A 16560-nucleotide genomic window follows, 5' to 3' on the forward strand; every position below is an offset into this window, starting at 1 on the left:
TCAATATTATGAACATTGTGAGGGGTAGACAAAAGGTTAAATACACAAATTTATATCCAAATGAAACCACTGCTTTGGCCAATACCACAACAAGATGGGCCATCTCATGAGTTCCCCCGATTGCTTAAACAATTTTGGAAATGGGTTATGCATGGACCTGTAAAAAGTATTTTAAAATAGGGTCAGTGTTTTCTAACAAGAAGATTTTTGAAAGTACCCACTATTATACATATAGGAAATACTGCTTCTTACATGTTGGACAGGATTTTCTCGTGTTTCTGCTGGTGCTGTAAAGCGGTGCACGACAACTTGTCGAAAGACATTTGGTCGAATACGACAGTTTGCCGATTATGACATTATGCTTACTGCAACAGTTCATCAAAGCTTCTAATGCGTCGAATGGTCGAAATAAAAATTAAATACTACGACACTTGCTCGAATGGTGACCGAACTCGGATTGACTGAATAGTTTTTGATAATATAAATCAAGTTCAGCTGATTAAATGAAGTTGTGTACAGGTTTATTTTTTGTTGTTTAAAAAATTTTCAGCCAATTTTAGACGAGTTTTTGATCAACTTGGTCGAAAAATACAGTAGACCAACTGTCGTATTCGGCTAAATATCCAGGTCAACTAAATATCGTTTTCTGCAAATTGTCTTATTAGACAAAGTGTCTTTCGACGAATTGTCGTGGCAGTGCTGTAAAGACTTCGCTTGCAACCTGAGGTGTAAGATGACAAACATACTGTAATTTACCAATGAATACTTAATATATTGATACTGTAATGAAATAGCGCTTTAAAAAAAACATTCATTTTATTTTATTTCTACTACCAACTGAAGAATATGACAAGCAATAAAAAAGAATCAATTACTAGCTGAATGTGCGGATGGAAACTTCTGGCTCTGGCAAACTGTTTTGCAGTAACTCGGCAGAGCCTCATTACTGCCTAAACAGTTACCATCGAGCCAGATATTTCCATCCACACTTTCAAACAATGAAGGCTTCTTGTAATACATATAAGAAAAAAGTGACAACCCCCTCTGGTGTCCTTAGTTTTGACAAAGTGAAATAATTCGAGCAAATCTTATCTATAGGGCCACTGAAGGAACCCCACTGTTCAAAATGACCATGATTTTATATAGATAATAATTCTGGCAAAAATTTATGATGATCTCGTAGAAAATGGTGCCTTTAGGTGTAAATAAGGTTTTCCTATCATTTGACCTAGTGACCTAATTTTTAACCTCAGGAACCCCACTGTTCAAAATGACCATGATTTTATACAGATAATAATTCTGGCAAAGATTTATGATGATCTAGTAGAAAATAGTGCCTTTAGGTGTAAATAAGGTTTTCCTATCGTTTGACCTTGTGACCTAATTAAACATCTCAGATAACTCAGTTTGGAATTTATCCAAAGAGAAGAAATTCTGACAAAGTTCTACGAAGATCAAACAGAAAATACGGCCTCTAGAGTTTTTTCTATGATTTAACCTAGTCACATGGTTTAGGACCGCAAGTTACTAAACTCAGAATTTTGTCCTAGATTTCAGAGACACATTCCCATGACAATTTTATGAAGATTAAGCAGAAAATGGCCTTTAGCTTTGAAACAAAGTCTTTCTATCAACTGCCCCAGTGGCCTAGTTTTTGACTCCAGATGACCCAGTTATGACCTTCTTTGAGATGTTATTGTAGGTAACATTCTTACTAAGTTCCATTAAGATCAAAAGTCAAATGACATTGGGTGAGGGACACAGGGTGAGCACAATAGCTCATCCTGAGCTTAAAATAGTGTCAACAAAATTAAAGGATTGTTACAAATGTAACTGACCAGACCAACTGATTCATAGTAAAGCTTTTTAAAGTAATTATATAGTACATGTTTATGACCAAATCACAAAATAATGAACAATAACTACACAGCATCATTACAAAACATTTGTGCAAGATAACATTACTGTGTTTAAAATTTAAACTAACACACACAGTTAACAAAGTATGAATACCATACGTAATTTTTTTTTTTAAATGTCTGTGACTAGAAATCACATTAAGTTGTGATTGCTGCATCTCTCATATACAGTTTTATATACATTTTAAGCGATTTTCTTAAATCCATATCTAAGCGTAGAATAATGCAGTTAATGATGAAGACAGAAAATAGAGGTGCTTGTGGAGCACACAAAAAAGGCCTGTGTGACCTTGACCTTGAAGATCAACTCAAATATGTCACAACACAACCATGATTTTGTAGTAAGTGTGCAGGGTATGAAAAAGAAATCATTTAGCCGCTGGCAGCAAGTGATTCTGCCTTTGCACATCTGTGCAGACCAAGATCAGCTTGCACATCTGTGCACACAGATCATGGTCTGCACTACTGGCTATTCAGTCAATAATTCTTTAGAGAACACCCCTTTGAATAATAAATCATACTGCCCAAACTGAATCATGGACCAGTCCATTTAAGAAATAATTATAGTAGGCTAAACGTTAACAGCTTGATCAATCACTCTCTGCATTTCAAAATGCATGTACAAACATGGTCCTGAGAAATCAGTTTACACCATATGAGCCGTGCCATGAGAAAACCAACATAGTGGCTTTGCGACCAGCATGGATCCAGACCAGCCTGCGCATCCGCACAGTCTGGTCAGGATCCATGCTGTTCACTAACGGTTTCTCTAACTGCAATAGACTTTGAAAGCGAACAGCATGGATCCTGACCAGACTGCGCGGATGCGCAGGCTGGTCTGGATCCATGCTGGTCGCAAAGCCACTATGTTGGTTTTCCCATGGCACGGCTCATATTATGATTTTGAAGGCTTTGTTCAACCAAACAAATCTATTGATTTTATTCTAGCAGCACAGTATTGTGAATATTTAGTACATGCGTTTTTAAATTTATTTTCTGACGAAACTGCTTTGAACAGTAAGGACAAACAAATGGTCGCATTCCCATGTGTATTAGGTAATGCTTCTTCAGGTTGCCTTTAAGATTGAATGATTTTTTGCACTGTGGGCATGGAAAAACATGGAATTGAGAACCCTTCTGCGGGTAATACGGCTGGAAGTCTGGTACTGTCAAATGTTCTCCTCGTCCTGATGGGACCATCTTTATCTCATCTAAAATATAAAAGAAATGGTCTTAATGAATTTATCTTTATAAACTTAATTAGTAGATACATATAGCATTGTTACGTAGTAAACTATGGTGAAATTCTACTTGTCCGTATGGGCTCTAGGTCAAGCTGGGCAAATCAGACAATTGATTCTGCCAAACCTAAGCTAGAGTTATGTAACTTGTCCTAGTAGAACAGCATATGATGCTGAAGATATGTGTGAAGCTCAAAAACATTTGGCTTAGTATACATAGTTGTTGAGCTGCCTGCTTACATGAAAAACACGGATGCCAACAAAAGGGTGATTATAAAAGCTCTCCTATTTGGAAAAATTTCAAAATGCCAAGCTAATTATATATAGCAGAAGCATGTTATAATATATTTCAACACTTCAGATTGGTTCAAGACTTTTGTGACACAGATGCCAACAAAAGGGTGGTTACAAAAGCTCTCCTATTTGGAAAAAATTCAAATAGTCCAGCTAATTATATATAGCAGTAGCATGTTATAATATATTTAAACACTTCAAGTTGGTTCTTCAGACACTGTTATTCACTCAAGCTGCACCCTAAGGCTTGTGAAAGTACCACTGTCTGGTGCTTAGCATTGTCGTCTTGATTAAATCTATAAAATGAGCCGCACCATGAGAAAACCAACATTTGCGAACAGCATGAATGCAGACCAGCCTGTGCATCCATGCAGTCTGGTCAGGATTCATAATGTTTGCTTTAAAACCCTACTGCAATTAGAGAAACCATTAGTGAACAGCATGGATCTTGACCAGACTGCATAAATGCGCAGGCTGGTCTGGATCCGTGTTGGTCACAAATGCACTATGTTGGTTTTCTCATGGCGCAGCTCATATATGGTTCTCCTATAAATCACTTATCAAAATTGATACAACTTGAGGCTTTATCATTTCATTTGTATTTCCATTTTCTTTTGAATGTTTACTTTTTACTCAGAAAATATTTTCATTGGTTTGTGCAAGTTTTTATTTAGATGTATCAATATCAAAGAATTCTTTATCAAAGTATCAATATCAAAATTAATGGTGATAACCCTACTTATGATACATGTACAAAATTTAGCTAATTTCAACCTCTATTGAAATTTAAATATCATAAGAATAGTACTGATTTTATACAAGAGCAAATTATCTTTAAGTTTGACATCATCATACAATGTATTAAGTAAATGCTAACAGCTGTTTCTACCAAGACAAATATTCCCCCTTTCACATCAAGACAAATTCAACTATGTTATAGCTACATGTTAATAAAATGTAGCTTACAATATAAATATCATACAGTTATATATAAAACTAAAATATTTTTATGTTTCTCAAAACAAAACTTCAAGGAAACATTAAATATCTCATCCCACTGAATCAGAAAGTCATTTGAAATGTGCAGCACAAGGAGTTATGTCAATGCTTGTGAATGTTCTTGTGTACTAGACTCTTCAGTTAATCTTTCAGATTTCTCAGAAATATAATTGAATTTTCTGCAAGCAGATTAGATAATTTCATTAAACAGTCTACTTTCAAATACCTGTCAGTTTTCAGACTTTGAAAACAATCCTTTTATAGTTCTAAGCTTGTTACATTTTAGGTATTTGCTTTCCATCTTAGAAGGCTGTAGAGAACATTCTGTCCATTAACAACTGTAACTTCTCTTTTAAAAGACTTTTTTTGTGGTCATGTGGTTCACAAAAATAAATATAGGTCAAATGGTCAATGGATAGCTTTTGATGCTCCAAGCAATTTATTCCAGACACAACAGTCACCTGGGTGGAATTGACTACCTCCCATTGGCCCAGATGGATGGTTTCCTAATATGGAAAATTCTAAACCCCAAGCGAAGTTTTGAAATCATAGTGGTGAGGGAAAAGTAATTCAAAGTCAACGAATTGACCACTCGGCCACTAGTGAGGCCCCTTACTTAACAATCTAACTAAAGTACTTGATCTTCTAAACGAAGATCTGAGAATGACCCATTCACATTCGTCTTCTGTATATTTTGGATTTTCGATACTGCTATTTTTATTTTCGCAAATCTATTTTTATTTGAACCAATCAGACGACTTGTTTCAACAAACATTTGGCTGAACGATCAAAATAGCGTCGAATGTCAAAGGGTGAGAAAAATGTGCAGTCAGTCCGGGGCTCGAACCCGGGACCTCTCGCTTACAGGGCGAGTGCCCTACCAACTGAGCTAACTGGCTGTCTGACACCTTACGTGACCAAGTCCGTACCATGACATATGATTCCTCTCAAAACATGAAGGCGTAGTCGTGATGTGGTCGCCATAAGAAATGTAAATATGAAAAACCCAGGCTAAATATAGATTTTTTAAACTTCTACTTTCGCTTACAAAATGTTGTAAGTAGGCTCTGATTGGCTACCGAAAGAGTCGTGAAAACGAGACTATCAATAGCACGTCTTCAGATCCTATGTGCGTAGCGTTAATTGGAGCTGTACTTTGTAGTCAGATTGCTTACTCAATAAAGTCTTTAGAATACTACTATAATTATTATATTTATCGGTATAATAATACTTCTTTTTATCAAAAAGATTTTCAAGTCCATGAAATGTATCTCATTTCTTTGTTTCCTTTTTGCTGATTTAAAATGAGCTGTCTATACAGTATTTTACGATTGTATTATTGTCCTCAAGGTAATCAAGAACAAGACAAGATCACAAGTGAGGCTTTGTACTTAAAGTCAGACACTTTACTGGTAAAACAAACTGAATCCAACCTTGGTTATTATAAGATCATAATCAACCAATCAGTAGCTGAGATTTGAGACTGAATTTAAAAAGAGGCCTTCAACCTAGTACCCATATCACATAAATTGAAACAAAAATGCAAAAACCGTAGTACTGACCCGAAATGGAAACATTAGGTACCACTATCAAAACATATCACTCAGCTGTATGTAAAACTACCATAACTATTACTTAACACATACATTTTGCTGATATTTTCGTTGTCTGAATTTTTCTGCCAATTGTTCAGGATGCCTTGTGGTCATGTGACTTTGAAGATGATCAGTGCGTCTGAATCTCATGCTGCAAAAATCACATTTGTGCGGTTTTTCTCCTGTATGGATCAGATAATGCTTTTTCATATTCCCTTTCTGCGAAAACACTCGTCCACATATCGTACACTCGAATCCAAATACAACTGTTCTTTTAGCTGTCTGGTCTTCCACAGAGTGTTGCAATGGAAATGTATTGTCTGAAAACAAACAGAAAGACTGCATTAGCTCCATTATTTCATAAATTCAAGCTTGAATATATTATATCTGCTAGCCTACTAAACAGTTTACGGTATATTAAACTTAGTGGACTATAATGACAATTACCGATTTCTTTAAGAAAAAGTAATTTTAGCACCTTCTGATTGTCACAGAAAACCTTAACCTTTAGCCTGCTGGCGGCAAGTGATAATGCCATTGCGACCACATCCGTGCAGGCTGATCATGGTCTGCACTGTTCACTATTCAGTTAGTTAATTTTCAGTGAACACGGACCCCTTCAAATTATAAATGGTATCACCCAAACTGAATGATGGACCAGTCCATTCTAGAAATTTAGCAGGCTAAAGGTTAAAAAAGCAGTTGAAGTATATTGTACTAGCAAATGAGAATACATATTCTCATGGAAAAATGGTGACTATCATAACGGCAGAAGGAAGTTGAAATAATGAGATTATATATATTTGTAAGGAAATTGGTGATTGACATTACTTGTAAAAAGTACCTTGATATAACTGTCAAGATTAATAGCTGCATTCAAATGGAGCGGGCTGTTCTGTGTGACAGAGACGTGGCTGTTGAACAAAGGCTGTTGCTAGGTGTGGTTAATTTACTAAGAACTTCATCTTGGATACAAATATCTGTGTTTGTACAGAGGTAAATGCTCACTGAATGTGTTGTTTATAAAGGCTATACTACAAACCTTGAGGACAAACAGACAGAAAGGAATGAATAGTCAAGAATAATCAACAGCTTCTGTTCAGAAAATAAGACACAGTGCGGATGTTAAAATTAAAATTATAAATACTTCGTCATGAATTATAAATACTTTGTCATAACTGTTTGATTTAAATAAGTGAAATACAAGTATTATGAAAAACCTTCCTTCTTTCATTTAATATTATATGTGAATATAATAATGAGTCATGCCATGAGAAAACCAACATAGTGGGTTTGCGACCAGCATGGATCCAGACCAGCCTGCGCATCTGCGCAGTCTGGTCAGGATCCATGCTGTTCGCTTTCAAAGCCAATTGGAATTAGAGAAACTGTTAGCGAACAGCATGGATCCTGACCAGACTGCGCAGGCTGGTCTTGATCCATGCTGGTCGCAAACCCACTATGTTGGTTTTCTCATGGCACGGCACATATATTTCTAACTAGAAATAAGCTGACATGTCTAGACACGGCTGTTTTTTTGATGACAGGACTTTGTAGAGTATACCAGGTTAATCATTGTAGGTATCATTAATATAGTTATCTAAATGAAATTCCTTGTTGAAATAAATTAGCAATACTCTGATGTCACTCCAAAAATTTTTTACCATGTCTACTTGAACAAAATAGTTGTCTTTAGGAAACTGCTGTCCCCACTTACTATCACTGCATGGTCAACTCTTACTTCTAGTTATATTACCTAAAAATAGATCTACCAACCTGAGAGACATATTACAACATGAAGTTTATCTATTACAGTCCTCAAAGTAAGAACTTGGTTAACTGGAAGCCAAAATATCCTTGGAATTAGAAATTTGTCCAAGGCATACATATGTCCCCATTATGTAATGTGAAAACAAAGATATGTACGTCTTGCATATTGTTTTCGTAGTCATGCACTTGTGCAAAGTTATTTCAAACTGCCACCAAATGACAAATGACGTAAGTTACACAGTACAAATACAAACAACAAATACAAACAATGCACTATACAAGAACAGGGATAACACTATAATTATGCCCTTGCCCAATTTCCATAAAGACAAGTACTAGAAAGATGTAAAATATTTTTTGCATAAGGGAGGTACGTGTTTTATCGTAATGGTGAACATTTATGCAAAGTTATGCGCATGAAAACTTATTTGAAATACTTGACCTCTATACATGACAATGACCTTTGAGAGTCTGAACGTTGCGCCTTAAAGGTCCATTACTAAGGGAAAGTGAGTTGGCAATTTTTTTCATAGCCAGTGCATAGACTTCTGCAAGACACTAAATAATGAAGATTGGCAGGTCAAAATTTACAGAAGGTCTTTGGAACTCAAAGAAATGTATGTGTATTATGTTGAAATTTCAATAAATTGACAGAATGACCCCCCAGGTCTTTTTAAATTTCTTCATACTTCATAGAAAAATAATTGTACATATACTGCGATTTATTTCGAATTTCTACATACCAACTTTCATTTCCCAATAAAATGAAATAGTTTCTGTGCTTTTTAAAAGAAATTAAAATGTTCACTTTCCTTAGTATTGGACCTTTAATGTTTTTATAAATCTATTTGAATAATAATCCATGCATACTAACATCTTAGTACGGGCACGAAAGATAACGTAAAATATTTCTATGTGTGACCTTGACCTCCTGCTGAACAAGAAACATGGCCCAAAAAATCTTTGACCTCTATCGTGTGTCCTTGAACTTCGACCTAATAATTTTAGTGTCTTCCTTGTACAAAATTAATCTTCTTGTTATGTTCCTTATGTTACTTCAAAATACCACATGCACTAAAGAGGTCTCGGTCAGTCATGAATTTCAGGACAGACACTAGACAGCAGACATACACATGTACTGACAAAAGTAACTAATAAATTAGACACTGTCATTATCTTAGCTAGGAAAATAAAAACAAAAACAGCTCTTGTTCCCTTTTGAATGGATCTATGTTACATCATTACTAAAAACTTGTCTGTTCAACTTTCCATTCCTCTATCTAAATTAAGAACACATAGATTATTTTAGGAGGCTTGCCGTGCTTTATGTATGGATGTATAGACTACTCTTAGCACTTATTATATAAATGCACAGAGCTGCGCTTCTATTTCTAAACCAAATTTTCATGTGTCAATCACTTACTGGTCAAATGATATTGGTTGGAAAAAATATCTCAAAATACACACTAAACTTTAATCTAAAAGATAAACACAAAACTACTCACAAAAAGTTTTTTGAAAGCATTATTTATTTGTTCCTTAGAATTTAAAGCTGATGTTAACTGGATAATCTGCACATTACATTATCATTCATTTGCAGAGAAACTTTTCATTCAAGATGATCTGATGCACCATAAACAGATGTCTTTTCAAAGAATCCTTTCTACAGAAAGTTTTTCCACATTTGTTGCAACTTGAGCTTCTTTCTCCTCTGTGAATGGCTCTATGTCTTTTTAAATTTTTCAACAAGGTGAATTTTTTTCCACAGGTGTCACAAGAGTGTCTTTCATGTGTAAAACACTCAATCATTTTGTATGTGTCCATGTCAATCATGGTTCCATCATCTTCCATGTTTCTGAGTAAATCTGTGAATATAAACTGTTTATTTACATCAATACATAATTTTGTATCCATTTTCGTCAGTATGTACGCCAATTTAAAGATTTTGTAAGATACAGTATGCAAGAAAGGTAGTAAACTCTTGGCTATAGATGCAGATGGGATTATCCGGCTCTTGGTTTAAGAGCCTCGTTTCCACCACGCAGCTACTCTAGAAGCCGATATTTACATCTGCATCTACAGCCTGAGTAACAGATTATTATTTTCTGGTGCTTTCACGTGTACTGGAAAACTCCAACTTACAACCTACTTATGCTGTAAATGACACTGGAATAAACTTAATAAATGCAGCAGATTTATGTATAATCATTTTTACATTTCATGTATGAAAACATAACACTTTGTTGGTTTGTTCCTTATATGCATTTTTTATTCAAAATTAATTATCACACAAAAATATACAAGAAACACATACCATATTGTTTAATTCAAAATCAATTATCACACAAAAATATGTACAAAACACATACCATTTTTTAAAATTCAAAATCAATTATCCCACACAAACATATAACAAACACATCTTTCTTTTTCAAAATCAATTATCACACAAAAATATAAAAGAAACACATACCATTTTTTAAAATTCAAAATCAATTATCACATTAAAATATGTAAGAAACACATACCATATTTTAAAATTCGAAATCAATTATCACACATGAACATATATAAGAAACACATCTTTTTTTTTTCAAAATCAATTATCACATAAAAATATTCAAGAAACGCATAACATTAATAATTATGCTACAGATAATGACACCAAAGTAGAAACACATACTGGTAATGTTAAAAACCTTTTTCTTCACATGCAAATAAATTGAACAAACTTGGTAGACGGCTACATAAAGACCATCTCTGTGAAACTATTTTCAAATCAAACTATAAGATTAGGAGGAGAATGTTGTTGTTATTTGAAGACTTTTCTGTATTTAGCTCTGACTGCCCCTATGTGATCATAAGCAGAATAGTTTGAACTACAACTGTTACACGAGTGACGAATAATACCCCCAAAATATAGCCTTATCACAGACATATGGCAAGTTTTAGGTTGGACAGGGCCGTAACTACATTATACAAGAGCTCGTAGAACACGAAATGCCCCCCCCCCCTCCCTTGATGCATTCAGTAATTGCACAAGGAACAGAAATTATTTGGTCATTGTACACAAAAGTTCTACTGTTCTGGGTCACCATGACCTTGACCTTTAACCTACTGACCACAAAATCAATAGGGGACATCTGCTGGCCATGACCATGGTCCCTATCAGGTTTCGTTATCCTAGACCCAAACGTTCTCAAGTTATCGTCCGTAAAGGGTTTAACTGTTCCAGGTCAGTGTGACCTTGACTTTTGACCTACTGCCCTCAAAATCAATAGGGGTCATCTGCTAGTCATGAACAATCTCCCTATCAACTTTCATGATCCTAGGCCCAAGCATTCTTGAATTCAGAAACCATTTAACTTTTCTGGGTCATTGCGACCTTGACCTTTGACCTACCAATCTCAAAATCAATAGGGGTAATCTACTGCTCATGATCAACTTTCCTATCAACTTTCATGGTCCTAGGCCCAAGTGTTCTTGAGTTATAATCCAGAAACCATTTTACTGTTCCAGCTCACTGTGACCTTGACCTTTGACCTAATCATTTCAAAATCAATAGGGGTCATCTGCTGGTCATGACCACCCTATCAACTTCCATGATTCTTGGCCCAAGCGTTCTTCAGTTATCATCCAGAAACAGACTAGTCTACATACAGACTGACCGACCTACCTACCGACCAACATCTGCAAAACAATATACCCCCCCCACCCCTTCAAAGGGAGGGAATAAAAACTGTCGGATAGTAGCCAAAGTCGACCTGTATTTTATGAGTACCAAAAATTATTTAAATCTGTCAAGCCTTTCATGAGGTATTGTCTGGAAACCATGAGTTTGGCAAATTTTAAGTTTGAAAGGGGCCATAACTACATCGAAAAATTGGTGGTTCATAGCCAAAGTCGAACCTGTGTTTTATGATGTTATACCTGTGTACCAAAATTTATTTAAATCTGTCAAGATTTTCATGAGTTATTGTCCAGAAACCATGAAAACCAACAGACCAAGCGACTGACAAACAAAAAAGTTCACTCCTGTATATCCCCACACACACACACACACCAAATTTTGTTCGCAGGGATATAATAAATTTGGAAGATCATCCAAGGAACATTTCTGCCAAGTTTCATCAACTTCCAATGCATGGTTTCAAAGGAGGTGTCGATTGAAGAATAGTGTAAACAGACTGACGGACAGACAGCTGTCTCACGATGTAGTACAAGGTGGTCACTCTTTTGTTTGAAAATAATAAAACAATCACTAAAAAGACTTAAGGGGTAATGGAATTAATACAATGTATCAATTGTGTACTTGGACAAACAGACAGATGAACTGACGTTGAGTGATCACAATAGCTCGCCTTGAGCACTCTGTGCTATATATATGTGCTAATATCCGTATCTTAAAGATTTAATGTGATTTTATTTTTACATTGGTAAGGAAAATTATTTCATTAATATAATTATCATATCAAAGGAAAGTAATTAACAACTGAAATGCAAGTACTAAAAAATTTTGTTTTTGTATTACACACCAGAAAAATTAACTCTACTGATGGTCAATACAGAACTGCACTACATATTATCAACCTCATGTATAGCAACCATTAACTATATATATCATTAAGATATAACTCGAGTCTGGCTTGACTACAATTGCTTCCAGTCAATACGACTGCCCTCAGACAAATAACAGGGCCGGTATCAAATCACTTATTTATTAACATATGATACCAATCATTAATTTAGATTAGTGAGAAAACTGAAATAATTATGCATTTATTACACTTTATTATATAAAAGGGAGGTAATTTCATGTACAAAAAAAAAGAAAAGAAAGCTCACTTGGGTACCTGTAACCTTGACCAATGCACATGACACAATGTGTTGTTAAGCTGAATATTTATGCCAAGTTATTTAAATATACACCAATAAAGAACAGACAAATAAAATACCAAGGGTGACCTTGACCTTAGTGCTAGAGGTCTGGGTCTTGCACACGATACATCAACTCCCTATGTTGAATATTTGTGCCAAGTAAGTTAAAATCCTTTGATGAATGGCAGATTTGTGGATAAGAAAGAAACATACCATGTTTACCTTTGACTTCTAATTGTGACCTTGACCTTGGAGCTAGGGGTCTGGGTCTTGCACATAACACATTAACTCAATATAGGGAACATCTGTGCCAAGTAATTTTAAAATCCCTTGATGAATGGCAGAGTTATGGGTTCGGATACTAACAGACCCTGTAAACCTTAGTCAACCTCTGTGACCTTGACCTTGTAGCTAGGGGTCTTGGTCTTGTGCATGACACATCATCTTATTATGGGGAACATTTATACAAAGTTAAAATCCCTTCATGGATGGCAGAGTTATGGACAGGACACGTACTGTGATGGATGGATGGACAGATGAACGTGTCCATTTTTTCCTCGAAAAAGTTGGGGGCCAAAAAGTGACCAGTGCTCAAATTAGCTTTTTCTCAATTAAAATCTAACTAATCAACTCTTAATTAAATATATTATGCATTGTAAATAGATGTCTCTTCAAGGAATCAGCTCGACTGAAGTATTTCCCACATTCACTACAATTAGATCTTTTTTCTCCATTGTGAATCGCCTCGTGTCGTCTTAGATTACACTTCATTGTGAACACTCTCCCACAAACGTTACAAGAAAATCCTCCTGGAATGCCCGTTGGTTCAACAGGTATGTTTTGAAATATCTGGCGTAAACTTTCAGAAATTTTCACAGAGTTACCTCCCCTTTGTTCTTGTGAACCTGAAATCCAAAAAAGTAAAAAGTTTTAGCAAAGACTTTTCAATTGCAAGTGTTTTCTTTATATGACCAAGAACATTAAACTTTAAGATAGATTCTATCTAGTGCACGTCACTTAAGGTATAGTGCCAAATTTTTGGTTTATGAAAGAAACAAGGAAATATTAATAATTTTCAACGTGCTAACAAAAGACTTATTGGTAACATGGCTAATAGGGCTGGAGACAGAAATTCTGACTGACATTCACCTTGATATAAAACCACAGTTAAAGCTATGGTAAACTTGCTATGTATTAGTTCAATAATCATTTTCATACAAATGGGACAAAAATGTTCTGGGCGGACCACTGTAACAAAACAGGAACTGTAAATAATGGTCTATAGCATACACCAATCCAGGAAATTCACAAAAGAAATTATACATTTTAACTTTATTTATTTCTTTACAACTGAAGCTAAGATCACTTCATATGTGCACAAAACTAATCCTTCAAATAGTACTGACCAAATACCAAATGACAACAAACACAAGAATGGATGATAAAGAACAGTATAAAAGAACATGACCAGAGAACAATTAAAAATCAAATGCCAAAAAGTATGTGTTTTTTTTTTAATTCTAAACTAATAATTTCCAAATGATTGTTAGCTTTCAAGGTTTCTGTTGTTTTACAACAGTTTTGCTACTTTGCAAACTTTTATTTGTATTAGACTAAGAAAACTACAATTATTGTTTTACCATTATTAATAAGAGCTCCGTCAAGTGGGGCAATATACGCCCTAATGGTTACATCAGAGGATGGGAGCAAAATTTAAAGAACTTGACTGTTGAAGCCCAAAGGACTGAAACAACAAAGGGAAGAACTTCAAAAAAAAATCTAAGTCCACAAAAAATATTCAAAGTCCTCAAAAAAATCCCTTACCAGGTACAGGTATGTCAAAATACACCTAAAATTGGAGGTACCATCCATATTGTACCACAGAAAAGTGGTCTCGGTTATCCCTATGGCCAATGATAAAACAGTTTCAAAATAAGCTATTTATAGTAACATAAAAGGGAAGTAATTAAAAAAAAAAAATTATTCTAAGTGAACAAAAAAGGGATCTGCCAAATAAAAACAAGAGCACTGCAATGTAGAGCAATAAACACAAAACAAAGTCATATATGAAGGCCCAAGCATTCTTCAGTTTGGAAACCAGTTAACTTTTCTGGGTCACTGCGACCTTGGCCTTTGACCTACTAATCTCAAAATCAATAGGGGTAATCTAAAGCAAGTCATCCAAAACATGCGTTCTGCATGTCGTCTCAGTGTGGTGAACACTTTTGTCAAGTTTTTTTTGAGATCCTTCAAGGAGTTCAAGAGTGGACACGAAACAAACTAATATGACCTTTGACCCCTAAGTGTGACCTTGACCTTGAAGCGAGTCATCCAAAACATGCGCTCTGCACATCGTCTCAGTGTGGTGAACACTTTTGCCAGTTTCTTTGAAATTCTTCAAGGGGTTCAATAGTTACAGAGAGTACATGAAATTGCTAACGGATGGACAGACGGACATCGGTGGTATAACATAATAGGTCCCTTTGGGCATATAAAAAGCCATTCCAAATAAAATATCTTTATACTGATAATGGTAAGTCTAAATTTTTCGCAATTTCATAACATTTAAGAACACGAAATGCCCCCATTGATGCATTCAGTAATTGCATAAAGAACAGAAATTTGGTCATTGTACACAAAAGCCGTTTAACTGTTCTGGGTGAATGTGACCTTGACCTTTGACCTACTGACCTTAAAATAAATAGAGGCCATCTGCTGGTCATGATCAACTGCTCTATTAAGTTTCATGATTCTAGGCCTAAGCATTCTTGAGTTATCATCCAAAAACCGTTTAACTGTTCTGGGTCACTGTGACCTTGACCTTAGACCTACTGACCTCAACATCAATAGGGGTCATCTGCTGATCATGATCAACCTCCCTATCAAGTTTCATTATCCTAGGCCCAAGCATTCTCAAGTTATCATCGTGAAACCATAAAACTGTTCTCGGTCACTGTGACCTTGACCTTTGACCTACTGACCTAAAAATCAATAAGGGTCAGCTGCTGGTCAAGATCAACCTCCCCATCAATGCTCATGATGCTAGGCCCAAGCATTCTTGAATTATCATTCAGAAACTGTTTAACTGTTCATGGTGACTGTGACCTTGACCTTGACCTCTGACCTTAAAATCAATAGGGGTCATCTGCTGGTTATGACCAATCTCCCTATCAAATTTCATGATCCTAGGCCAAAAGCATTACCAAAACAATGGTATTATACTTAACATTATTTCAACACCTTTAAGATAAGAATGATGTAAACCGCGAAATTTATCAAAAGTGGAATGATTCCTATGCCCGAAAATACATCCATATAGCTGGTAACATGCACAAGGGAGTTTATAAATAGGCTGATGTTCCGTTTGCTCACTGTCGAACCTTTATTTTTGTGCATATTTTAGTAAAGAAGATCGCTAATAGACTTTCATAAAAATTCTAAATCTTTAATTTTCTATTGAGTATTCATACTTCCAATCCTGAGGTCCAGGGTTCGATCCCCAGCAGCTACTCGGGAATTTTCACGAACGCTTTTCAGTGTTTCCCACCCAACTAGAGATGTACTGGTCAGGAACCCAGGCAATCCATGCATGTATCAGTGCTATACACTGGGCAGGTTAAAGAACCAGGCTGTCTATTCGCAACGAGCTAGGCTAAGTTAGCCGGACAAGCCTGTATCTGAATTCTGATCTCTCTGTCGTGGGGGCTTTGTCTCACTCTGTCCCTCTGGTCAGATCGCTCTGTGTCTGTACTAGTAGAGGATGAATTATGCGCCCTGTGTGGCTGTATTTGAACTATGTAAAGCGCCTTTGAATGTGAAATTGATCATGAAAAGGGCGCTATATAAATCTGGTATAATAACAAC

The 16560-nt window shown here is 35.6% G+C and overlaps 1 protein-coding gene and 1 non-coding gene across 2 annotated transcripts in view; both read right to left on the reverse strand.

The window, feature by feature from the left end:
- The window catches only part of LOC123526755 (gastrula zinc finger protein xFG20-1-like), a 34309-nt gene that overhangs the window by 12071 nt on the left and 5678 nt on the right, over positions 1 to 16560 (reverse strand). Inside the window, exons 2-3 of the mRNA XM_053522572.1 lie at positions 6213 to 6368; positions 3053 to 3130 (exon numbers count right to left, since the gene is read on the reverse strand). Coding sequence (XP_053378547.1) covers positions 3053 to 3130; positions 6213 to 6368 — 234 coding nt within the window. The remainder of the gene's footprint in view (positions 1 to 3052; positions 3131 to 6212; positions 6369 to 16560) is intronic.
- On the reverse strand, positions 5280 to 5352 carry Trnat-ugu (transfer RNA threonine (anticodon UGU)). Its single transcript has one exon. It is a non-coding gene; the product is annotated as a tRNA-Thr (tRNA).

Source organism: Mercenaria mercenaria, chromosome 14 (genome assembly GCF_021730395.1).
Source record: "Mercenaria mercenaria strain notata chromosome 14, MADL_Memer_1, whole genome shotgun sequence".
NCBI classification, from domain to species: Eukaryota; Metazoa; Mollusca; class Bivalvia; order Venerida; family Veneridae; genus Mercenaria; species Mercenaria mercenaria.